The sequence below is a fragment of the Moschus berezovskii genome, chromosome 27 (genome assembly GCF_049115385.1).
Source record: "Moschus berezovskii isolate FMDL1 chromosome 27, NW_MosBer_1.0, whole genome shotgun sequence".
Taxonomy (NCBI): Eukaryota; Metazoa; Chordata; class Mammalia; order Artiodactyla; family Moschidae; genus Moschus; species Moschus berezovskii.
In genome coordinates, this window is record NC_142486.1 from 6,875,484 (window position 1) to 6,902,112 (window position 26,629).

Genomic DNA, 26,629 nt, shown 5'->3' on the forward strand with positions numbered 1-26,629 from the left:
ACGTAAGGTACACTCCGTCCTGTTTACCGTTTTAGTGTCCGCGGATGCTCAGGGTCAACGCGAGCGTCGCACAGCCCTCTGGGAAATGTAGACGGTGCTGCCCTAAGGACTATGGGAAATGTAGTCATTGATCAACAGCCACTACTTGAAGCACCTACTGTCGAGGGTATGGGATTGAATCCTCCCTGCCTCTCCCGTTTCCGCTCAAACACAATGTTTGTCTGCCCAATACTTACGGAAGCTTTCCCTTTCTCTGAGTGCCAGCCCTCAGTGCTGTATTTTACACACACCCTAAATCTGTTCTTCGCGCGGCCACTAAAGTGATTGTCCCTGCTCTGCTTAGGGCTCCTACACAGCTAATAGAATCGAGTCCATGTTAACCGTTGGCATGATAAATTTGACCTCTCACCTATTGTCTCACACAAGTCTCTTCATAGATAAGAACTCTTCTCTTTAGATTGTTCATCTCATTTGTGTTGATATCTTAAAGCCATTGCCACTTTTTTTTTCTAATGCAGAGCACAACTTCTTGCTTTTAACAGTTGCCCTCCCAAAGAGGGTGATAAATTCCAAGAGCAGCTGGATTTGCAAAATATTCTTGAAAAAAGTACTTGAGTAGGTTTCTATCAATAGAAACCAAGTTCCTCATACTTCGGTAAAATTAGAATTTTATTTTTCCGAACAAAATATTTTATTACATGATCTGATTAACTCACTCAGATGTTTTTCCAAGTCTTGTAAAGTCACCTGAAAGATTTATTATTAAAAAAAAAAAAAGAAAACACGATGGTTCTTACATAAATTACTTATTAGAAAGCTCTGGTAAGATTCTAAATATAAAATAGATGAGTTTCCCCCCCACACACACAACACTTTGAAAGTCTTAGGTTCTATATTTATGCTTGATCCAAAGAGCTGTAAGTGTGGAGTAAATCTGCCTAAGGCTTTAGAGAAAGGAGGCATACTTTTAAAGGCTATCAGAAAGCCTAGATAGGAATGAACTCTGTGGTGTAAAATGACAGATGAGGTGTTGCTCACATCAAAGCACCAAGAACTTGCCTTTTGAAGTGGGAATACTTGGCAGACACAATATTTCCATTAGCTTTTAACTTTGGTAGGAAGAATGGCTCAGATCATAAACGTAGAGAACTATTTACCTGATAAAGCAATTTAGAAGTCACAGTCAAAAATATGTAATCTCTTCTTAACATTCAAAAGCAGAGAGTTTGCTCCTTCCTCATTTAATTTCTTTGATTTTGGTTTTAAAAACATAGACGCCTTCATTTCTTGCCTGAAGAAAGAGTACATTTGTTAAGAAAGCATCAGCCAAGGCCAGGATGATGCTGGGAAAGATTGAGGGCAGAAGGAGAATGGGGTGGCAGAAGATGAGACAGCCGAATGGCATCACTGGCTCAATGGACGTAAGTCTGAGCAAACTCTGAGAGAGAGTGGAGGACAGGGAAGCCTGGCATGCTGCATATCATCGGGCCACTGAGTCGGATATGACTTAGCGACTAAACAGCCACAAGGCCAAGATGTTCATGTACTTCTCAGGAATCAGATGGGGAAGGCTGAAGTCAAGATCTAAAAGAACCATAATTCAGAATGATTTTGAGTGGTGCAAATGCAGTTAGTTACCTTTCCCATGGATATCGGAGCACTGCTCTCTTGTGAACTTTTACATGTTCTCAGTTGCCAGCAAAATTCTACCTGTTGTTATAGCAATTTAGCCTACTCTATGGCCACAGGACTGGAAAAGGTCAGTCTTCATTCCAATCCCAAAGAAAGGCAATGCCAAAGAATGCTCAAACTACCGCACAATTGCACTCATCTCACATGCTAGAAAAGTCATGCTCAAAATTCTCCAAGCCAGGCTTCAGCAATATGTGAACCGGGAACTTCCAGATGTTCAAGCTGGTTTTAGAAAAGGCAGAGGAACCAGAGATCAAATTGCCAACATCCTCTGGATCATGGAGAAAGCAAGAGAGTTCCAGAAAAACATCTATTTCTGCTTCATTGACTATGCCAAAGCCTTTGACTGTGTGGATCACAACAAACTGTGGAAAATTCTGAAAGAGATGGGAATACCACCTGACCTGCCTCTTGAGAAATTTGTATGCAGGTCAGGAGGCAACAGTTATAACTGGACATGGAACAATGGACTGGTTCCAAATAGGAAAAGAAGTACGTCAAGGTTGTATGTTGTCACCCTGCTTATTTAACTTATATGCAGAGTACATCATGAGGAACGCTGGGCTGGAAGAAGCACAGGCTGGAATCAAGATTGCTGGGAGAAATATCAACAACCTCATATATGCAGATGACACCACCCTTATGGCAGAAAGTGAAGAGGAACTAAAAAGTCTCTTGATGAAAATGAAAGAGGAGAATGAAAAAGTTGGCTTAAAGCTCAACATTCAGAAAACGAAGATTATGGCATCTGGTCCCATCACTTCATGGGAAATAGATGGGGAAACAGTAGAAACAGTGTCAGACTTTATTTTTTTGGGCTCCAAAATCACTGGATGCTGATCGCAGCCATGAAATTAAAAGACGCTTACTCCTTGGAAGGAAAGTTATGACCAACCTAGATAGCATATTAAAAAGCAGAGACATTACTTTGCCAACCAAGATCCGTCTAGTCAAGGCTATAGTTTTTCCAGTGGTCATGTATGAATGTGAGAGTTGGACTGTGAAGAAAGCTGATTGCTGAAGAATTGATGCTTTTGAACTGTGGTGTTGGAGAAGACTCTTGAGAGTCCCTTGGACTGCAAGGAGATCCAACCTGTCCATCCTAAAGGAGATCAGTCCTGGGTGTTCACTGAAAGGACTGATGTTGAAGCTGAAGCTCCAATACTTTGGCCACCTCATGCAACAAGTTGACTCACTGGAAAAGACTCTGATGCTGGGAGGGATTGGGGGCAGGAGGAGAAGGGGACAGAGAATGAGATGGCTGGATGGCATCACCAACTCAATGGAGGTGAGTTTGAGTGAACTCCGGGAGTTGGTGATGGACAGGGAGGCCCGGCGTGCTGTGATTCATGGGGTCGCAAAGAGTCGGACACGACTGAGTGACTGAACTGAACTGAACTGATGGACATAAGTGTCTTCTGGTGTTCCAGAAAACATATAATGTCCAGGAACATTCCTGAACAATTTCAAGATATGGACATTCAAGTTACAACGTGAGTTGTAGTTTTCTTTATAACCGAGAAAGCTTCAGAATGCTACTCGGTCATTTGATTGGTTTCAAGAAATATGATGCTAGATCTATGTGCCACATACTTGCAAACCATTTTCTGGGTGGTTATCTTCAAAAGTGGTTATTTGCCCTGCTGTTGTTGCTGTAGTTGTTGCTTTACCAAGTTCAGTCTCAAAGGGTGGCCCTCTTGGCCAGGTCCACTTGTGGAACTCATCGCTCAGTTACACGGGACAGTGGAAAGAGCTGGGGCATGGGGTCCAGTTCTGAGTCACTTGCTGAGTCACCTTGACCTAGTCATTTGTCACTCCCCTCAAACCTACTCCTTTTCTTCCATAATGCCTCCTTTTTAGTCGCTCAGTCAAGTCCAACTCTGTGTGACCCCATGGACTGTAGTCCGCCAGGCTCCTCTGTCCGTGGGATTTTTCCCAGATAAGAATACTGGAGTGGGTTGCCGTGCCCTTCTCCAGGGGATCTTCCAGACCTAGTGATCGAACCCGTGTCTCCTGCATTGCAGGCGATTGTTTACCATCTGAGCCACCAGGGAAGCTCCCATAATGCCTCAGTGAACAGCATATGTGGTAGACTGAGTAGTGGCCCCCAAAATATCCGACGTGACTCCCTGTAATGCACATATCCTGTAAATGATACTTTACTTAGAAAAAGCATCTTTGTAGATGTGACTGAATTAAAGATCTTTAGGTGGGGAGATTATCCTGGATTTCATGGGTGGGCCCTAAATTAGAAGTGTCCTAATAAGAGTGCGGTAGAGGGAGATCTGAGTCAGGTACATGGGGGATTAGGCAATGTGAAGAAGGAGCAGAGAGAGATTTGAAGATGGTGGCCTTAAAGACTGGAGTGACGGCAGCTACAAACCAAGGAATGACGGCAGCCACCTCTACACTTGTCTGCCTTCTGATCCAGCCCTCATGCTGTGGTCAGAGGGGCTTTTCTACCATGGAGATCCTACATCTATCTGCAGTGATCATCCTTCAGTGGTGCCTCAAAGCCTGACTCCTTGGTTGGGTCTGAGAATCCCTTCACTATCTGACCCCTTGTCTGCTCACCCACACAGGCACACCCAGCCACCTCCACACTCCACCTCACTCACACACTCCCTTCTCCACCCATTGAGTGACGCTCCCACACGTCGAGGCTGTTGCACGCATCTGTGGCTCCTCATATCTGTGATACAGAGAAGGGAATCTTTCTTTCACGGTATTTTATTTTTGGCCATGTCAGGTCTTAGTTGTGGGATCTTTCATTGCTGCATGTGGGGCTGAGTGGCAGCACCTGGGGCTTAGTTCCCTGACCAGGGATCAAACCTGCATCCCCTGAACTGGGAGGTGGATTCTTAACCACTGGACCTTCAGGGAAGTTCCGATCAATTAGTATTATTTCAGCTGTTATGTAAAGATTTACTACAGTTTGAGTTAGTATAATCCCTTGTTTGTGTTCCTTGCAAAAGTTCCAACTGAGAGCAGGCCAGGAAGAAGAAATTAAAGCTAGGCTTAAAATGTGCTCACGGATGATCCAGGCAGTTTACTGAAAGTTTTCTTGTTGTTGTTTAGTCACTAAGTCATGTCTGACTCTTTTGTGACCCCATGGACTGTAGCCCGCCAGGCTCCTCTGTCCATGGGATTTCCCAGGCAAAAATACTCAAGTGAGTTGCCATTTCCTTCTCCAGGGGATCTTCCCCATCCAGGGATCAAACCCACATTTCCTGCCTTGGTAGGCGGATTTTTTTACCCCTGAGCCACTAGGGAAGCCCTGATTTACCGGAACTGTCATTATCTGCCAATGCCACTCTCTCAACCAGACTGCCCACACGGCTACATTTTATCCCTCTTCATTGTAAGAGTGAAATGCAGCCAAGCATATTTATTCATCTCTTTTAAGTGTCTATACTTTTCTTCCACTTTGAGTTGAAACGACATACATTTCACTTTTGATCTACTTATTTTTAGGTTGGCTATATTAAAAAATTCATGAAGTAAAAATTATGAAAGAATAGTAATTCCCAAGATCACTAAAACACACTCACTTTACAATAAGCTGTAAACTCACCATATTTGGTTATTCTGAGCATTAACTCTTTTAACCATTTTTATAGATTAGGTGTTATGACAGTATAACAGTTTTCCCCTGTATTACACAGAGTAATATTTAAGAAGTAAATTCCCCTAAGAAAATGAAAAACTTTTTAGATACTGTATATGTATTCTACCATCCAATGTGATATGGTGTCCAGATAGCAAGGACATCGAAGTAAAAATACAATCTTGGAGAGGTTAAATGCTAGTATTTTTCTGAAATGTCCCTAGGCAAATTATGCAGATTAAGGAATGAAAATCATATTTAAACCAATCCTTGTGAATTAAACTATGGTTATACCACTGGGCTATGACAGGTACAATTCCGCAACTTTAATGACGTGACATATGGAAGGAGGCAAAAAAAAAAAAAGAAACCACTTTGCTTTTTCAGCTCTTTGGAGAGATCTGGGGCAAAGGAATAAGAATTCAACAATAGGATTTTCTCAGCTGAACTAAGGATGGAAAACAGATGGTATGGAGTCAACTCCCTGGCTGACTGGTCTTTGGGGCAAATAAGGAAAATGCCTTCTAAAGCCAAAGGGCGATGAGAACCTTCTTAGGTGGATGGACTTCAGGCTCTGCACTGACATTAACTTCATTTGGGATGTGGAAGCATCCAGATGAAGGCCAGTCAGGTAATAATGGACATCTCTTCCCGGTCTCTGCTCTCGGACACTGAGTTGACTATGCTTCTTAAATAGTTTACGAATTCCATCCTGATCTCTTCTGGGTCGTCCTCAAGATTCGAGTGCACCAGCTTCAGCTTGTTCAAGGGTGGTGCTGAAAAAGGAAAATAATGTAATGAGGCATGAACTTTAAAAAGTGAATTTATTTAGCCTCACCAGGTCTTAGTTGCAGCATGGGGGATCTTTGATCTTTCTTGCGGCATGTGGGATCTCTAGTTCCCTGACCAGGCATCAAACCTGGACCCTCTGCATTGGTACCGCAGCGTCTTAAGCCACTGGACCACCAGGGAAGTCCCTAGGCTGTGAGCTTTAAATGAGGGGCTATTTCTAGCTCCAAAGGACCTGACTCTTCCAGGAGCCAATTTATTTAACTTTCCCAAGTCCAAAAATAAAGTGGGGCCTCCGTGACACAATTTCACAGAGAAAGGTTTCACTACCCCCGGCAATAGGCTCACAGCTCTGCAAGCCACTTTCAGGCCCTCTTGGTTCTTATACCAGGGAGGAAGGCACTTCTGAATTTTCTGAGTTGTTTTCCATGATTACTTTAACACCTCTCTAGTGGTCTGTCCCATGCAGATTGGAGCTTAAAGGCAAGTCAGGAAAGAGTGTCCCTAATAGTACGGATGAGGGGTTAAAACCAGGTTTTTTTTCCCCCTCTTAGTGTCTGTCTGCTTTTATAGTGTCTGCAGCCTGGCCTGGGTGGATCTACTAACCCAGCAATTCTGGTTTACGTGGCGAGGAAAACAAATGGCGAGGACACAGCAGGTGCTCACAAACTGCACAGAGCTGTTGGCTTCTAAGACACAGAGCAACATACAGATGCCCAGAGCATTTCAGACAAAAGCCAGAACTGCTGGCTCCTTACCCAAAGCTGGGTTTTCTTTGTCATTTCCGGAGCCTGGTTTGTGGTGTGCAATTAACAGACACTGAGTATTCTGTAAGAACTGCTGCTGGACGAAGCAGGAATACCACGTCTCAATTTCCTTCAGGTGACTTGGGATGTCGGCGTTGAAGACGATCACCACTCCGTGAGAGTCCTTCATCAGGGCTGGCCAGCAAGACTCGAACCTGCATGGCGTGAAGGGTAGGTGGCTCTGGTTTCTGTATCTTGTTTTTAATTTTTTACTGGAGTCTAGTTAATTTACACTGTTAAGTTTCTGCTATACAGCGAAGTGAATCAGTAATACATATACATATGTCCACTTTTTTTTTAAGATTCTTTTCCCTTATAGGTCATTACAGAATATTGAGTTCCCTGTGCTAATACAGTAGGTCCTTATTAGTTGATCTGTTTTATATATGCATGTTAAGTCGCTTTAGTCGTGTCCGACTCTTTGCGACCCTATGGACTGTAACCTGCCAGGTTTCTCTATCCACGGGATTCTCCAGGCAAGAATAGTGGAGTGCATTGCCGTGCCCTCCTCCAGGGGATCTTCACGACTCAGGGATGAAACCCGAGTCTCTTATGTCTCCTGCATTGGCAGGAGGGTTCTTTACTACTGGTGCCACCTGAGAAGCCCCATTTTAGTGTGTGTCCCCATCTCTCAACTTATCCACCCCTCTTTCCCCACCTGGTAACCATAAGTTTGCTTTTTTACAAATGTGATTCTATTTTGTAAATAAGTTCATTTGTACTTTTTTTTTTTTGTAAGATTCCACATATAAACGACAGTTCGAGTTTCTAATCATGGACTTTGAAAATAATGTCTAAGCACTAATCATGGATAGATGACCTCTCACTGTATCATAACCCAGTCACTGACATTTCCAAGAGCAATGCATGTCACCAGTCATTGATCAAGCCCCAGACACATGCTAGGAAGGGCGCTAGGCCTGAGTCCAAGGTGCCTGGTGGCCAGCTGATTTTTGAATCATTTGATGGAGCCAGTGCTCTAAAGGAAACATACTTTGGATCGCCGCCACAATCCCAGAGCTCAAATTCACACCCCGTGCCTTTGTTGTTGCTGGTAACATGTGGGTTCTCGAATTCCAGGATCCTAAAGATAAAATAAGAGCAGCACCTCTCCTTAGAAACACTGTGTTTTGGGGATGCCACTGGCAGCAAAGTCAGGAGGCGGGTGAGGAGCAGGGATCTGGGACCCGGGTTTGTCAGGGCTCACCTCACTCCTTGGGTCGGGTTGTATTCAGTGATGTCAGAAGATTCTGTCAGAAAGTTGGCCAAAACGGTTTTTCCACTCTATGAAAACAAAGGCAGTAAAAGATCTTGGACAGTAAAAGAAGAGCAGAAAAGTCAATCATAAGCAAGGCCTCCAATAGCCAGCTTGGAATGGATGTGACACGTTTAAGGAATAGAAAGGCAGGTAAATTTGAAGAGCAGCAAGGGAGAGGGAGATACCTAAAGGCAGAAATATATTTTGTTGTTGAAGTGAGATGATGGGTACTAGGACTCGCCATTCTTTCTCCCCTTGTATATGTTTGGGAATTTCCTTTTAAAAAAAAGATATAACTATGCTTGTTTTGCTTTTCATAATTCTGAGCATATTGTTGTGACCTGCCTATTTAAGAGTTGACGTCTTGGAGAGTTCTCTGTGTCAGTTTATTTGCCTTATTTTGTTTCACTCTTGTAGTATCTTCCAAAGTAAGAATGTACCTTAGTTTATTTAGACATTCTCTGATTGATGGGCACCTGGGGTGTTTCCACCTGTTCAATATTGTATAGACTCATGTAGAATGTGGATGGATCTTTAGCTTCAGAGTTTGAGAAATGTAACTACTACACTATAAGCTACACATATTTTAAACCTTAAAAATTTGATCTCAGAAAAAAAGGTGTTATCAATTTATAGTCCCATCTACAGAATCCTAGAATACGCCTTTCCCTCAAAGCACCCTAAGACTGCATGTTGCATGCCTGCGTGCTCGGTCGCTTCAGTTATGTCTGACTCCCTGCGACCCCATGGACTGGAACCCACCAGGCTCCTCTGTCCATGGTGATTCTCCTGGCAAGAATCCTGGAGTGGGTTGTCAAGCCCTCCTCCAGGGGATCTTCCTGACCCAGGGATCGAACCTGCATTAGCAGGCAGGTTCTTGATCACTAGCACTACCTGGGGAGCCTGATGGGCAAACAACTGTCATCTTTTTGTTTTGTGTTCCTGTGACTCTGAAGTCTTTTCATACTTCTCGGTCAATTGTATTTCTTATACACAGACTTTGCTAGATTATCTATTGAGTTGCTTCTTACTTTCTTTACTGATTCTTAAACTTTCCTGTATGTTCTGCCCATGAATCCTTTTTTTTGTCAAGCATTTTGCTAATATGTTCCTCTGGCTTTAACTCTTCTGTCATTTCTTCTACAGTTTCTTCATGTCTGTGTTGTGTTTAAGACGACCTTCCCTGACTCTAGATTAAAAACGGGTCTTTCCATATGTTCGTCTACTACCATGATTCCCAGCGAGTGTCCCTTGACAACCAGTATCTACAAAAGGCAAATTCTCAGGTCCCTCCCAGACCTACAGAATCAAAACTCTGGGACAGGTCCAGCAAGTTGTACTTGTAACAGGCCTACCGGGCAATTCTGATGGGTGCTGAAGTTGGAGAGTTATTTATTTACAACTTCCGCAGTTGTTTTACACATTTAGGTTTTCAGTCCATCTTAATTTTATTCTTGTGTACGAAGTGACCTACACAAATAGATTCAATCCCTTGCCATCACCACCCACGTTAAAGGCTAATTGTTCCAAGACCAGGTAATAGTTCAGTCCTTCCTCCTGGTTTTCTTGCTCTGCTGATGTATTTCATTAGGGAAAGCCACAGGCGCAAAGCAAAGTCATGAGATCTAGGCTCTGATCACAAACGCCACTCACTACCATGGTCCTCTGAGCCTCAGTTCAACATGGTCAAAGTCTGGGAACGCCGAGTTCCTGGTGAAGCCAGCGGCATACACCAGGGTGGGCGCGGTGGGAATGGGCTCCCAGCTCCTGGGGGGCTCCGGGTGCCAGGCACAACCCCGGGGGCGATCCCGCGCTCCCCAAGGCCCTGCTTGCCGCCCCGCCGGCCCCGGCCTCACCTCGCAAGGCCCCACAAAGAGGATCTTGGCCTTCAGCATCTCTGTCCCGGGCCCACTCAGACGCCGCTCGAGCCCTCGCCGTAGTCTGGGCGGAGCGGAAGTCACCGCGCGGGTTGGCTACCTTCGTTCCCATGGAGACGGGAGCGGCCGCGGGGGCCGACGGGAGTGGGCGGGTTCTTGCCGGGGGCCGGGCTCCCAGAGGGCTCTGGGGTGGTCCCCTGCCAGCCTGATGCGAGGCGTGGGCTTAGGGTTGGATTTGGGCAGCGAGGCAAGAAGGTAGGAGAGAAGCAGAAAACCCGGATGCAGGTTCGCTTCTGAGTGGGGAAGCCCTTAGAGCTTGCGAGTCTGACCTCTCCTTGTCGGGAGGAGGTCGACTGCAGGTCCCCGATCTCCTTTATTCCTCCCTGTAATCCCCACAGCTCAAACGGGTCAAGTAGCTGGTGAGGTGGGGTTGGCACCAGGTATCTGACGCCTGTATCGCTCTAGCATGATACTGTCCATATTGAGAACGGATTTATCATATCCCTAGCCCAGTCTAGGAAAGGTCTTTATCATATCCCTAGCCCAGTCTAGGAAAGGTCAGGGAAAAAACGAATCTCTAGGGGTCCACCACTTACTGTCATTTGGATGATCTGGAAGAAACCAAAAGGCCCTGACCTGACTTACTGATAGTGCAGGGGTCTGAAGGCATTGCTGCTACATTCAGTTTATTTTTGGTGATGTTTATTTTAGGTCAGTGTATTTTTGTGCTGGATCTTTGTTCATGCGTGGTCTTTCCTCTCTGCTGTGAGCAGGGGCTATTTACTCTTCCTTACAGTGCGATGGAGTCTCATTGGGGTGGCTTCTCTAATCATGAGACATAGGCTCTAGGGTCTCCGCTTCAGTAGAGTCTTCAGCTCCAAGGCTCTAGAGCACAGGCTCAATAGCTGTGGAGCTCAGGGCTTAGTTGCTGGGCTGCATGTGGGATCTTCTCAGTTCAGGGACTAACCCACGTCTCCTGCATTGGCAGGTGAAGTCTTTACCACTTAGCTACTAGGGAAGCCCCTTCAGTTCAGTTCAGTTCAGTTGCTCAGTCGTGTCCGATTCTTTGCTACCCCATGAATCACAGCCTGCCAGGCCTCCCTGTCCATCACCAACTCCCGGGGTTCACTCAAACTCATGTCCATCAAGTCGGTGATGCCATCCAGCCATCTCATTCTCTGTCGTCCCCGTCTCCTCCCGCCCCCAATCCTTCCCAGCATCAGAGACTTTTCCAGTGAGTCAACTCAGAAACCCAAGTAAGACCCAAATAAGACGGTAGGTATTGCGAGGGAGCATCAGGGGGCAGACACACTGAAATCATAATCACAGAAAACTAGTCGATCTGATCACATTCAGCCGAATGTGGTCCACTGGAGAAGGGAATGGCAAACCACTTCAGTATACTTGCCTTGAGAACCCCATGAACAGTATCAAAAGGGAAGCCCCTTAGGTCAATTTTAAATTACAGAGCCCTCCAGAATTTTGAGTGAGGCCATGAAATTGTGTCTATATGGGGAGAGCACCAATACAAAATATGCTAGTCCCCCGAAAGTGCTGTTAATAGTATGACAACAACAACAATAAACCCCAAAATAAGTCCAATACCAAACTGCTTTCTTTTGTAATACAGGGTGAACTGTAAAGAAGTCTACCTTAATTTTAAGATGTGGTACAGGTCTTCCTTGGTGGTCCAGTGGCTAAAACTGTGTTCTCAAGGCGGGGCCTGGGTTCCATCCCTGGTCCAACAGTTGGATCCCACATGCCGCAACTAAAGATCCCACATGCCGCAACTAAAGATCAGCTAAAGATTCCACATGCCACTGGGAAGATCGATGATCCCAAGTGCTACAACTGGAAAGAAAAGAAAAAAAAACCAACTCAAAAAGATGTCATTTAATAAATATCTTTTGAATGCTTGCTGTCTTCTTCTAGATACTGGGGATGTGCCTGTACCTCTTGAAGCTTTGATTCTAGTGGAGTAGATGGATATTAAGTAAAACGAAACTGTACTCTCAGGTAGAGACAATTGTAGATATTGAACAAGTGCTATGAATAAAAATAAATCACTAAAGAGTTAAACTTTCCAAGTGTGGCTCAGTGATAAAGAATCTGCCTGCCAAGCAGGAGATACAAGAGACATGGGTTCGATCCCTGGGTCGTTGGGAAGACCCCCTGGAGGAGGAAATGGCAACTCACTCCAGTATTCTTACCTGGAAAATCCCATGGACAGAGAAGCCTGGCAGGCTACGGTCCATGGGATCACAAACAGTCGGACAAGTTGTAGCAACTCAACAACAAGAACAAAAGAATTGAAGGGTGTGAAGGAGCCAGTTTTGGATGGAGTAGTCAAGGCAAGAGCTTGGCGCAGAGGTGATGTTAGAGCAGAAAACTGGGTGAGGAGATGTCTCAAATGAAGCCTGCGAAAGGTCTAGGGCAAGAGCGCTCCAGCAGAAGAACGCGGGCAAAGCCACTGAGGTGGAAATACACTTGGCATGTTCCGAAAATAGCTGGGAACCTGGCCGGGACCCTGGTGCAGGAAGAAATAGGGGGAGAGTGGTAGGAGATGCTTTTGGAGAGACCGTGTCAGACTTCGGGAATTCATTCTAAGGGTGATTGGAAGCCTGCGCCAGGGTTGTATTTGGCTCCGTGTCATAGAAACTTCACCACAGTGACTTAACCAAATAAGGGATTTATTATTTTCTCACATAACCAGGAGTCCAAGGATGGGCATACAGGGGCTGAGGCAGCTGCCTTCTCATTACTTTCCTGACATCTTTGTTGTGGCTGCTCTCCTGTTTTTGCTTTCTAGGCAGGAACGAAGAAGAGCAAAGGTCGAAAGATACAGAGTGGGACTTCCCTGTGTAGTGCAGTGGACGGGAATCCGCCTACAGTGCGGGGGACATGGGATCACTCTCTGGTCCAGGAGGATCCCACATGCCTTGGAGCAACTAGGCCGTTGAACCCCAACTACTGAGCCCACGCTCTGGAGCCTGCGAGCCCCAAATACTGAGCCCATGCTCAGAGCCTGTGTTCTGCAACTACTGAGCCCCTATGCCACAACTACTGAAGCCCATGTGCCCTGGAGTCAGCAAGTTGCAACTACTGAGCCTGCGTGCTGCAACTACTGAAACCCACAACAAGGGAAGCCACCGCAATGAGAAGCCCAAGCACCGCAACTAGAGAGTAGACCCTGCTCTCTGCAACTAGAGAAAGCCCACGTGCAGCATCGAAGACCCAGTGCAGTTAAAAATAATAAATAGATAGTAAATAGATACAGTAGTGCGTACATATCAAATAAAGTTAAAGCCAAATGAACTTAAAAAAGATACAGAGGACAACAGACTCCCCTTTTCTAAGGAAAATAGTGGCTTCCTTAGAATCCCTATCCAGTAATTTCTCATGTCTCATTGGTCAGAACAGTGTCACATGGCCTCCCTCACTGCAAAGGAAACTGGGAAATAGAGGTTATAGTTTTGCATATTTCTCTTCCCAAGAAATAGGGCACAGAATGGGAGTGAGGGTGGGCATGGGGATATGGGATTGGTATTGGCTAGGAAAGTGGCCAGCCAAAAAAGTCATCATGGAGGATTCTGAGCAGTGGATTGACATGATCTGATTTATGTTTTAAAATGATCACTGGCCTCTGTGTGGAGCAAAGGGGTTAAGTGTGACAGCACAGGTGACAATTAGGGTATTCAGGTAGCTTAGGAGCGAGAAGATGGTGGTTTGGCTAGGGTAGCAGTGGTGGTTGAATCTGCGACACATTTTGAAGGTAGAACTAACAGGAGCTGCTGATAGATGTCAGGGAAAGAGGAGTTCAGAATGAGTCCCAGGACACTGACTCATGTGGTTACGTGAATAATGTGCCATTTCCAGACTTGGGAAGGCTGGGGGAGGATTTGTGGTAGGAGATTAAAAGTTCTGTTTTGGTTGTGTTAGTTTTGAGATGCCTGTTAGTTGTTGAGGGAAAAATGGGAGACAAGATTCTGTACCTGATAGGTGAGGTGAGGACTGGAGCTTGAATCTGGATGAGATATCAGTCGGCATGTGGAATGCCATTGAAGCCACGGGCTGGATGAGAACAAGCAGGGGGAAAGTGTCAGCAGAGAAGATAAGTGTAGGCGGAGAGTGACCTGGGACACTCTGCTATTTAGAGGAGAATCTGGCAAAGGAAGCTGAAAAAGAAGGTCGAGAGAGGCAGGAAGAAGTCTAGGAGGGCACAGCATCATGCAAGCCACGTCAGGATCGTGTTGCAAGACGGGGAGGGATCCATTTTGTCAATGCTGCTGAGAGATCCAGGGAAGTCAAGGAAGGTGAAGAATTGACCATTAGATGTGGTGACAGTCATGGATCACTTTTTAAAGCTACTTTTCACTTAATATCTTTGAACGTGTGAACACACACACATATACTTTTATAAACATGGCTACATGTGATCATGTGTTTCCTTTAATTTGGGGTAATTTCTTTTTTTCTTTGTTTTGCTCCCTTGAGCTTCCCTGGTGGCTCAGATGGTAAAGAATCTGCCTGCAATGCAGGAGACCTGGGTTTGATCTCTGGGTCAGGAAGATCCCCTAGAGAAGGAAATGGAAACCCACTCCTGGGAAATCCCATGGACAGGGGAGCCTGGCGGACTGTAGTCCATGGAGTCAAAAAGAGTTGGACACAACTGAGCGACGAATACTGTGGCTCCCTTAGCTCACCTTTGACCTCTCCTTTTCCCTCCTTACCTCTTGAAGTTTTCATTCTAGGGAAGAGAGAGATAAAAAGTGAACTCCCAATGGAGAGGTTATGATCGCACCCTGGGGTGTACCCTTCACTGTCTTTCTCCACACATCTCATCCATCCCCATTCGACAAGACTCTAAGTACATAGAGATCCTAACAGGTTGCTAAAAGGTGACTCCAATTTTGGCTGAGGCTTTAAAGTCTGACAACAGGCGTTGAGTGTCTCCCGCAGTCTTGTCCATCCTGTAGAACTCAGCACGTCACCTGGAAGTTATCCAAGTGTCATGAGGTTGCACAGGGAGAGAGGGAGAATTTCTCTGGAGAGTGTGCTGTTTGCTCTTCTCGGGTCAAGTGAGAGATGGGGCTTCAGAGAACTTGTTCCCTGGCATTTGGACAGCCCTTGTTTTCTTTCCTTTTAAAATTTATTTATTTATGGCAACCCTGGGTCTTTGTGGCTGTGTACGGACTTTCTCCAGTTGCGATGAGCAACTCTACTGTCTGGATGCCGTGCGAGGGCTTCTCATTGCTCTAGGCTCTTGGGTGTCAGTAGTTGTGGCACATGGGCTTAGTTGCCCCAAGGCATGTGGAATCTTCCTGGACCAGGGATTGAACCCCTGTTCCCTGCTTTGGCAGGCAGACTCTCAACCACTGGACCACCAGACAAGTCCAGCCCTCGTATTCAAAATGCACCTTTGGAGATGATGTGCTTGAATTCTTAGTTTGGGGTTCTGGAGGAGGAGGAGGGATGTATCTCAGTTGATGAAAAAATGAAGTGGAAATAATCTGGATGGAAGGACTTTGTATTCTGGGTGCGAATTAATTTGACTGAAAAAACAAAATCCTATTCTAGTGGCAACAAGACTGTATGAAAGTTGACAGTCTAGAGATGGTATGGTAGCTGAAAAATGGCCTCATGGACCAGGATCTTTATACCTTTATGTCTCTGCTTTCCTGAGGTTTAGGCTTTGTCCTTGTGCTTGTTACCTCATAGTCACAAGGTGGCTGCTGTGCCTCCAGGCATTATGCTTGCAATTAAAGAAAGAAGAGGGAAGAACAAATGGCAATTAGGAAGGTATTCAGGTAGGAAGATAATGGGGTTTTCTAGTTGAGTCTGCACTTTTTAAAAAAGTTAATATTATTTGATTATAATGTAACTATAATAGATTGTAAGTCTTTGAGTTTAGGAAAATGCATAGACTCATATACAACGGAGCATTTCCATTACCCCAAAAGTCCCCTCATGGTTCTCTGAAGTTAACTCTTTCCTACCCCTGGTCCCCGGAAAACTGTTACACTTTTTGTCACTATAAATTAGTTTGCCTGTTCTAGAATTTTTTACAAACAAAATCTCACAATATTTGCTCTTTTGTGTCTGGTTTCTTTCACTTAGGATAATATTTTTGCTGTTTATCCATATTGTGGGGATGAATAGTTCATTCCTTTTTATTGCTGAGTTGTATTTCGTGTATGATTATACCAGGACTTGTGTCTCTGTTCACCTGTTGATGGTGGATTTGGGTCGGGCTGTTTCTAATTTGAGCCTGTTAGAAACATAACTGCTGGGAATAAAGCTGTGTGGATGCGTGTTCACACGTGTTGGGTGAATGCTGAGGAGCGGCGCTGCTGTGTCACACGGGTATGTGTCTGTGTCTATCAGCGTCTGTGTCTGCATCTCGCACACACACAGTCTCTCTTGGCTCCTGGTTTCCTGTTTTTCTCTGTTTTAGCTTTTTCTTTTATATTGGAGTATAGCCAATTAACAGTGTCGTGACAGTTTCAGGTGCACAGCATAAGGAGTCAGCCATACAGTATCTATGTATCCATTCGCCCCCAAACTCCCCTCCCATCCAGGCTGTCATATAACATTGCTGATTTCCTGTTTTATTTGATTGGTTATAATCTGTTATTATTATTGTTTAATTTTGATGTTCCAGTTGTCCTTCATTTGGTCACTGGGGGCCCCATGAAACTGGTGTCCTTTTGACTACCTCTCTCATTCTCTGAGCTCTGCCTTACTTTTTTTAGCACCATGACATGCTCCCTAGTGCTTATTTTGCTAATGCTACTTCATAACCATCAAATGTTACACACATTCTTTTGTGTGTATTAAAAAAAATTGAAAGTCCAGGGGACCTCAAAGAAGTTGTTTCTTTTCACACCTGAAAAATTGAGGGGAATATTGCAGTGCCCTCCTGACTTTTTGGGACATGACTTAGATCTCTGGGTGGGGCTTTGGGAGAACCAATGCCCGGCATTTGGGTAGGCATTGGGTTTCAGGGATGCATCTGTACAGTGCCTCCCCACCCAGGGAGCTCCAGTCTAGGTACGAAGACCATCCTGTCTAGTGCTTTTTATCTTGTTCTTTACCAAATATAATCATCTCATTTTAACTCATGACTGGAGCCATTATTAAAAGGCAAGTGGTGAGTCCATACCCTAAACCGATGTCAGGGAGGAGGCAGGAACCACGAGGCTTTACAGCAGTCCTCCTTTCTGTGTGAAGAGACGCTGTGCCTCCTCTGTACGCAGAAATGGCCTTGCCTCTCAGTCTGCAGCAACTGTATCGGGTCCTGAGCCAGGGCTTCCTCAGCCTCTGTGTTTCCTGAGCCTCTCTGGGAGGCGCTGCATCCCTTTCCAGCCCGTGACTCCTCTGAAGAGTCTTCTTCACATTTGGGTCCACTGGACCCAATTCAAAGCTTGGTACCCAGTAGGTACTCAATAAATTTCAGCTCTGTCTCCCTCTCTGCTGGCACATGCATACAGACACACATACAAACACATTCATTTACTCTATAAATATGTAAGTTAATGAAAGTTCCCTTATACTTGCCTTGGGGGCTTTAGTTTCTGTTTCCAGGTGAGAGAAATAAAAAATGTGAACTGCTTTACATTTCTTGGATATAAGTACTATATAAATTTGGGATTATTATTATTATGGTAGATTATTGAAATACTTTGCTTTATGATTTTCATTTTAATTAGGGGAGGTTGACTTCAGACGGCTTAATATCTGGTCTTTGGTCCTAAAGGGAGCAATATGACATTGGCAGGGGCCAGGCCTGGATGACCTAAGAGTAATTTTTCTCCTGATTCTGTGACTTGATGCAATAAAACCTCTCAGTTGAAAAAACTTAAAGAAATACACTTGACATACTTCAAATCCTTTCTATAAATTGTTGAAAAGATTTAATATAACCGCCAGTCATAAAATCTTTAATTTGACTTGACCTTCCATGGTCCCAATTCTTACACATGCAGTTTTTATTACTAAAGAGTAAATGATGGATTTCCTGTTATTCAAGGGAATAAAAATGCCCTTCAATCACCTCCTCCTACAAAACAGAGATCTGAAAATGTTCGGTTCAACTCTAAAAGATAGGAATGATCACAAAATGGATTGTAATCTGGAAGTATTTTGTCTTCTATGAATGCAGGCATCCCTTATTTTTATTATTGTCTTTTAAAAAGCTCTAGCCAAGGATAAGGTTCAGCAAGTTTGGTTTAGGGCAAGATCAATAAAATAAAATTATTTTTCATCAATCCCCATTAGAAAGCCTGAGCTATGCTTTCAATATAAAAAAGTATTTCCCAGCGGGTTGAAGATAAAACTTTTGGCAAAAACAATGAAACAGGGATGTGGCTTAACTAGGACCTTTTGTCTTCATTTGGCAATGTCCTGCATGCAGGCTTTGGGGAGGCAGTTGTGTGGTGGAAAGAGCGCTGATTTTGAAGTAGGGCGGAATTTGAAATTAGCTGACCGATCTTAAGAAGATTACTTATACTCTTCGGCTTAGTGGGAGCCAACATTCAAGATGGCCCCATGACTTTCATTTCTTGGTTTTCATACTCTTGTGTAGTTCCTCTGGCACTGAAGAGGGCTGACCTATGTAACCAACAGGAGAGTGAGGGATATGTGACTTTCTGAAACTGGGTCATAAAAAGAGACATCGTAACTTCTGCCCTCCGCTCCTGTTGATCAGTCATTCTGGGGCAGGTCGGTTGCCATGTCTTAAGGACACAAGCTACCTTGTGCAGAACCTCATGGGGTAAGAAACTGAAGCCTCCTGTCTACCGAATGGCATCAACCTGCCAGCCACTGTGAGTGACCCACTGTGGGTCCCCCAGCTCCGATTGAGCCTTCAGATGACTTGCAACCTGGCCAACATCTTGCCTACAACCTCCTGAGAGATTCTGAACCAGAACCACCCAGCTAAGCTACTCTCAAAATCCCAACCCACAGAAACTGAGATAGCAAGTGTTTATTGTTGTTTTAAGGTGCTAAAGTTTTGGGGTAGTTTGTCATGCAGCAATAGATAACACAGAACCTTAGTGCTTCACCCCGTGAAAGGATTCTAGACCAGTCCTCTAGGGTTGTTGAAAGGGAAAGTCGCTTAGTCGTGTCCGACTCTTTGCGACCCCATGGATTATACAGTCCATGGAATTCTCCAGGCCAGAATACTGGAGTGGGTAGCCTTTCCCTTCTCCAAGGGATCTTCCCAACCCAGGGATCTAACCCAGGTCTCCTGCACTGCAGACAGATTCTTTACCAGCTGAGCCACAAGGGAAGCCCAAGAATAATGGAGTGGGTAGCCTTTCCTTTCTTCAGTGGATCTTCCCAACCCAGGAATCGAACTGGGGTCTCCTGTGTTGCGGGCGGATTCTTTATCGACAAACTATCAGGGAAGCCCTGATAGGGTTGTTAGGATTGAATGAGATGAGACATATAAACAATCCAGTCCAGTTCCTGGTACATTAGATGGTTGATATCGGACAATTACCATCACTTGTAATACTTTCAAATCGTTGTAGCACGTGTGATGCTTTTTAAAAAATATTATTTCTTTGGCTGTGCTGGGTCTTAGTTGGGGCATATGAGATATTTTAGTTTTGGCACGTGGGTTCTAGTTCCCTGACCAGGGAGCGAACTCAGGGCCCCAGCTTTGGGAGCACCAGAGTCTTAGCCACTGGGCCACCAAGAAAGTCCCTTGTGATACTTTTGGTGTACTCTTTCCATCCCCATTGATCACAAGAGTTTTCCCACTACACCGATTATACCTTTTAAACATTGATCTTCCTTTGCTGAGCCCCGCTCTGCCCCTGTCTTTTGGAGGAAAGAGCATTCATATGCTTAACCTATTGCAAATAAATTAATGCCTTGATTAACACTTCTGATATATTTCAGATATAATTCTGTTAAAATTTCTTCTTAGACAGTTACTTCACTCTTGCTGAACTTAGCTAGTTTCCTGCTTTTTTGTTCCAAATTCTGTATGTTTGCTGAAAATGAAGTCTACTGTTCATTTTAAAGGCTAGAGGGTGGAGGGGGATGGAGAAGAGAAAGCTCAGGAGACCTAGGGGTTAAATGGGATACTCTACCTGCTCACCAACTTTCTTCCAAAAAAACTCAAGGCTAACTTTTGTTTTATTTGTGCTTATTTGTGTGTTTAAACAGGTAACAAATTCACATGGTTAAAAATAAGAATGTTAGAAAAAAAATTCTTGAAGTCTCTCTCCCAACCTGTTCTCATCCACCCTACTCTGTGCCTCTTCCCCCAGATACAGAACCACTTTTCTTGGTTTTTCATGCATTGTATAAGCAAATATTATCAAAAGCATGTGACCTTATTTCTCCCTTTATTGCAAAAATGCATTAAGCTCTATACATCCTCCTGTATTCCTTCCTCTTCTTCATTTAGCAGAATAGCCTGGAGATCTTTTCATATCAGTGTAGTGAGAGCTTTCACCTCCTTTTCATGGCTGCATAGTATTCTGCCATGTGGATGTACCATACTTTGATTAACCAGATCCATTTTGATGTATACCTGGTGGTTTCCAGCATGATATTATTGCAAACCGAGCTGCAGTGAATAACTCGGTGTGCATCTCATTTCTGAAACATGCTCTAGGATAAATTCCTGGAAGTGTGATTACTGATCAAAGGGTATATGCACTTTTGAATTGAATACATAGAGCTAATTTGACGTTTACCTAGACTGTGCCACTTTGTATTCCCATCAGCAATGTATAACAGCCTCTGTTTTCCTTCAGTGTCAACCACAGGGTATATTATAAAGTTAGTTTTCAAAGTTCCCACATTAATGGTGCCTATGGCTTGGGAATAGGGATATTTATGTTGAAAACTTCAGCTAATTTCTATGATGTGTTTCTTCTCTTACTTATCATCAGGTAGTAATCCATATACCACCTGCTCAGTGGACAAGGTGTTCAGATACAGGCTGGTGACTACTTGACATGGAAGAGGGGAATAGACCATGGATGGGTTTGGACTAGGGCTTCACCAGTGGCTCAGCAGTAAAGAATTGCTTGCAATGCAGGAGACGCGGGTTTGATCCCTGGGTTGGGAAGATTCCCTAGAGGAGGGCTTGGCAACCCACTCCAGGATTCTTGCCTGGAGAATCCCATGGACAGAAGAGCCTGGTGGGCTACTGTCCATGGGGTCACAAAGAATCGACATGACTGAAGCGACTGAGCACAAGCACGGGCTTGGACTAAATGTCCTGAGATGCTCCTTCCATCCTAATTATCTGGCCTGATGCTCTGTCTCATCCATTGATCTCATCTTCTTTCCTCCCAATAAAACTTACATATTGGAGTCATGTTCTAAAAACATTTGGTAATTGTTTTCTCCAAAGGCGTACTTTGATGTCTTAAGTACGTGTCAACATTTCACATACAAGCCAATGGTGGACCTGACCCTATGAGTTTCCTTTTCCTCGGGTGACGGCCAGGCTGGAGGAAGACTTGCCTGGGTGTGGAGCTGAGCTGGGTGATTTTGGCAGTCTCCTTCAGGAGATGTGTTTGGGGAAACAATTTCTTTCCTACAAGAAACAGCCCAGCCACCAGAGCAGATCCATTCATTGGCCTTAAGCACTGTCTAAAGTCCTTTGGGAATCAACCCAAACACAAATACAGGATGTTTCCTCCTTTGCTTCCTTTCAAAGCTCTTTGCTCCTATTATCTAATCAATCTTCATAGCAGGTTTTGGACAGGAAGATGGTTTTCCTTCTGTCGTGGGGACTGCAAGTCCGGAAGCAGGAGGAGAAGAAGGCGGGTTTCCTGTAACTGTCCTCCCATCGGGGCCTCTGGGAGAATCCTGCGCTGTGTCGACCTCTATCTTCTCTGTCTCTGGATGGATGTTTGGGGCTCACAGTCATGTTCTCTAGTCAAGTGGTCCCCAACCTTTTTGGCACGAGGGAGCAGTTTTGTGGAAAACCGTTTTTCCGTGAACCAGGGGTGGTGGGGTGGGGAATGGTTTCAGGATGATTTTCATAAGAAACAGGCAACTGAGATCCTCGCATGCACAGTTCACAGTAAGATTCGTGCTCCTATGAGAATCTAATGCCACCACTGATCTGACGAAGAGGAGAAGCTCAGGTGGTAATTTGAGTGATGGGGAGTGGCTGCAAATACAGATGAAGCTTCTTTCACTGGCCTGCTGCTTATCTGCTATGCGGCCTGGCTCCTAACAGGCCATGGACCGGTACCAGTCCGTGGCCTGGGGGTTGGGAACCCGTGACCTACTCCATGAACTGAAGGCCCTCTCCCACTGGCGTTGGCAGCTCAACCTTGTGAATTCTGTCTAAATGCTAGTAAGATGACTTTGGGTAAGTATAAGTCTTTGAGGCTCTGTTAGATAGGAATAGTTATCTGCACGTCATGGGATAATTGGGAAGATAAAATGAGATCATATACATGAAGATGCTTGACATATCACAGCCAGGATTCATTGTCAGGGAAAATAACCGACCAACCAACGAAATAAACAAACACCATCATTATCAACATCAACAACAAAATGATTTGATCCAATCAGTTCAGTAGCCCTCAGAAAAACATCCCAGCCAATCAGATGGGACCTTTACAGTCCCTGACTGTCCCTGTTGGGTGAGTCACTGTGCGAAGCAGAGGTACGAGGAGTCTGGGCTCTGCAGCTGGCTGGTCTGAGTTCAAAGCTTGGCTCCACCACTTCCTGGGTGGGTGACCTTGGAAAGGTTACTTAACTGCTTTGTGCTCCAGTATCCTTGCCTGTAAAATGGCCATAATAATAGCGACCTGCTTTGTAGGACTCTTGTGAGGATAAATGTGCTAACTCACCCCAGGCACTCAGTTCAGTTCCTGGTACCTGCCCTGTTGAGCTCCATCACCATCAGATTTTGGAACTGTGCAGAGTTGGCCCAGCTCCAGGGTAACGCTGAATTTCGTGGACTGGTCTTTATTTATAGCATGAAAAATTGCTAAGAAAGGCAGTTAAGATTACAACGAATTAGGGCCACAAGAGAAGCCAGGAAGAGACTTAATTGTGTTGTGTAATGCCATCAAATGTAAACTGACTAGTTATGTATCTGTCCTGCAAAGAGCTGGTATGCTCAGATGAGGACCAATGGGTCAGGAGAAGACTCCTTTCAGTGTCTTTCATGGGCTTTCAGCTCACAGAACAGCAGTCATGCAAAGGCTGGACAGGAAGCTGGACTGCAGGATAACAGAGCAGATCATAAATCAAAGGCATGCTCACTCCTACACAGAAGGCGGGAGAGCCTGGTGCCACAGGACGTGAAGTCCCCACTCCCCCAGGAAAACGAAGTATCAGGGATCAACCGTCACATCGCTTCTGTCATCAGCTAGTTATAAAGAAAGGTCAGAGAGTTTGGCAAATTCTTACTTGAAAAGAGATCTCTTTGACCCATCTGACGACTCTCAAAATGGTGAAGGGGATTAATCAAATTGTTTCTGACAAAGACCATGAAAACAAGAGAATTTAATTTGAAAATTAGGAGCATGTGAAAACTGAAAGGCACAGTTCGAGCCAAACAATTTGAGGAGATTCTCAGCATTCATATGGATTACGTTACGAAGTCCAGGAGAGGCTGGGGAGCAGGAGGCAGGAACACGATGGTCACCAAGTTATCATGGCTGGAGAATGCATGTTAATGGTAATGAAATCACCTGACGTGTGCTGAGTCCTTACAAGGTGCCACAAGGGAAGCCCAAAAATACTGGAGTGGGTAGCCAGCGGATCTTCCCAACCCAGGAATCGAACCTGGGTCTCCTGCATTGCAGGTGGATTCTTTACCTACTGAGCTTCAGGGAAGCCCATACTGAGTGTCACATCCAACCTGAAGCACTTTACACATATCGGCTCCTTTAAAATTCTCAACAACCTCATAGGTACGTGTGTGCTAAGTTGCTTTATTCATGTCTGACTCTTTGCGACTCTATGGACTGTAACCCACCAGACTCCTCTGTCCATGGGATTCTCCAGGCAGGAATATTGGAGTGGGTTGCCATGCCCTCCTTCAGGGGATCTTCCCCACCCACGGATCAAACCTGGATCTCTTATGACTCTCCTGCCCTGGCAGGTGAGTTCTTTACCACTAGCACCACCTGGGGAGCCACTAACAATAACCTCATAGGTAGGTACTATTTTTACCTTCATTTCTATTTTACAGAATATAGAACCAAGACACAGAGGCTGACCTGTTAGAAGTCATCCAGGATTTGAATGAAGGTTGTGTGAGACTGGGACCCAACTCCCTGCCACTACCCTGCCCTGCTACCTTGCTGGTGCCATCATTATGGTGGGATGTGTGTCGCTTGGTGGCTTCGCAGTAAGTCTTTTCTGTAATATTTATTTATTTGGACATGCCGGGTCTTAGTTGCAGCAAGCAGGATCTTTGATCTTCATTGCAGCTTTCGGGATCTACATGATCTTTTAGTTGCTGCATGCGAACTCTTAGTTGTGGCATGTAGGATCTAGTTCCCTGACCAGGGATCGAACCTGGGCCCCCTGCATTGCAGGTTCAGAGTCTTAGCCACTGGACCACCAGGGAAGTCCCTTGGCAAGGAATCTTGATCATTGACCATTTCTTGATCATTTCCCTTGATCAAGGGAAATGAAGCAAGTTGGTGACCAGACCGTTGCACTTCAGGGGGATGCCTCTAAACCCGTTAACAGGGAAGAGAGGGTACAGACAGCCTCCCTCCCACCTCCTCCCCCAACCCATGCGTCTTCCTTCCCTGCCCTTCCGTCCCCCTTCCTTCCTCTTCTTAACTTGTCAGTACAGACAACTTAAAATGCATACTCGTCATCTGCTTTAACCATTATCAACCATTTTCAACCTCATTTTATCTACCATCACCACTTTTTTTTTTTTTCCTGGAGTGTTTTACACTAAATCCCAGAAATCATATCATTTCACCAGTACATACATATGTTTAACAGATAAGGGCTTTTTAAAAAGCATAACCACTATGTCATTATCACACCTAATAAAATGAACAATTAATCCTGAAAACATCATCTAATCTCCAGTCCATATTCAATTTTCTTCTATTATCTTAAAGACTTTTTAAAAAAAATTTTTAACAATGGATTTGTTCAAACCAGGATCTAAACAAGAGCCATCCATTGTATTTGGCTCTTGAACTTTCAAAGCCTCTCTCTCTTTTTAAAATTTATTTGTTTATTTGTCTGCCCTGCTCCAAGGATCCTAGTTCCCTGACCAGGGATCGAACCTGCACCCTCTGCCTTGCAAGGTGGATTCTAAACCACTGAACTGCCAGGGAAGTCCTAACCTTTTTATTTTGGAATAATTTTAGGTTTATAAAGAAGTTAAAAAGCTTGTATAAGAGTTCCTGTATATCCTTCACATCATTTTGCTTAATGTTAATCTCTTAGGCAACCATGGTGCATTTGTTGAAAGTAAATTAGCGTGAATACATTACTATTAACTAAATCTCAGAGTTCATTAAGATTTCATCATTCCCCCCTCCACTAACATCTTTTTTTTTTCCTGCCCTAGGATCCAATCCAAGATACCATATTGCATCTGGCAAGTCTCTTTAATCTAATTTAAATTTTGATCTAATTTAATCACCTCATTTTTTTTCCTTCTCATGCCAATTATATTGGGAAGAAAGCAGGTTAATTGACCTGGGGAATGTCCTGCATTTGTACTTGGCTGATTGCCTCTGGTGTTTTTAAAAAATATTTATTTTAATTTAATTTATTTATGCCATTTAGTTGTGATATGCAGGATCTAGTTCCCTGACCAGGGATCAAACTCAGGCTCCCTGCAGTAAAAGTCTTAACTGGTGCTGGACCACCAGAGAAGTCCACGAATGATTTTTTCCATATTTCTTTATGTTGAAGGCAGTTGAACTGAGCTGTAATTTACATCAAGTGAAATCCATCCCTTTTAAAAAACGTATTGATTTTTATTTATTTATTTAGATGTGGTGAGTCTTGGTTGTGGCACGCAGGATCTTCAGTCTTAGTTGCGGCATGTAGAATCTTGCTCCCTGACCAAGGATCAAACCTGGGCACCCTGCATTGAGAGTGCCAGAGTCTTAGCCACTGGACCACCAGGGAAGTTCTACTCTCGTATTGTTTAACATGTTCCTCTGTTTCCCATATTTCCTATAAATTCGTGATTAAATGTTAAGGCTTTGTTAGATTGAGGTTCCATGTCTTTTCAAGACAGGGCTTCTTCGTGGATGATGCTGTGTATTTCCCATTGCATCATCTTACGAGGCACATAATGACTGGAGGTCCCACTTTCAGTGATTTTTGGAGGAGCTTTTTGAACCTGCCTAGCATATTTACTTTATTTTCCAATGTACTTTTTCAAAAAAGCCCATTTGCTCTCTTTGGATTAGTATCATTTGCATTAGACAGAGTTTCTTCTTCTTTTTCTAAGTCTTTATTGAATTTATTACAATACGACTTCTGTTTTATGTTTTGGTTTTTTGGCTGAAAGGCATGTGGGATCTTGGCCCCTGACCAGGGGTCAAACCCATATCCCCCGTAATGGAAGGTGAAGTCTTAACCACTGGACCACCTGGGAAATCCCTAG

The 26,629-nt window shown here is 44.4% G+C and overlaps 1 protein-coding gene and 1 non-coding gene across 2 annotated transcripts; both read right to left on the reverse strand.

Annotated features, from left to right (window-relative positions):
- Positions 1-4,493: 4,493 nt before the first annotated feature.
- Positions 4,494-10,143, reverse strand: IFT22 (intraflagellar transport 22). Its single transcript, XM_055408942.2, has 5 exons — positions 10,009-10,143; positions 8,102-8,178; positions 7,889-7,978; positions 6,847-7,049; positions 4,494-6,075 (listed from the first exon to the last, which is right to left on the reverse strand). The coding sequence occupies exons 1-5, from the start codon at positions 10,045-10,047 to the stop codon at positions 5,927-5,929; spliced, it is 558 nt and encodes a 185-aa protein (XP_055264917.1). The 5' UTR covers positions 10,048-10,143; the 3' UTR covers positions 4,494-5,926.
- A 14,388-nt stretch (positions 10,144-24,531) lies between these two features.
- Positions 24,532-24,604, reverse strand: TRNAA-UGC (transfer RNA alanine (anticodon UGC)). Its single transcript has one exon. It is a non-coding gene; the product is annotated as a tRNA-Ala (tRNA).
- Positions 24,605-26,629: the final 2,025 nt, after the last annotated feature.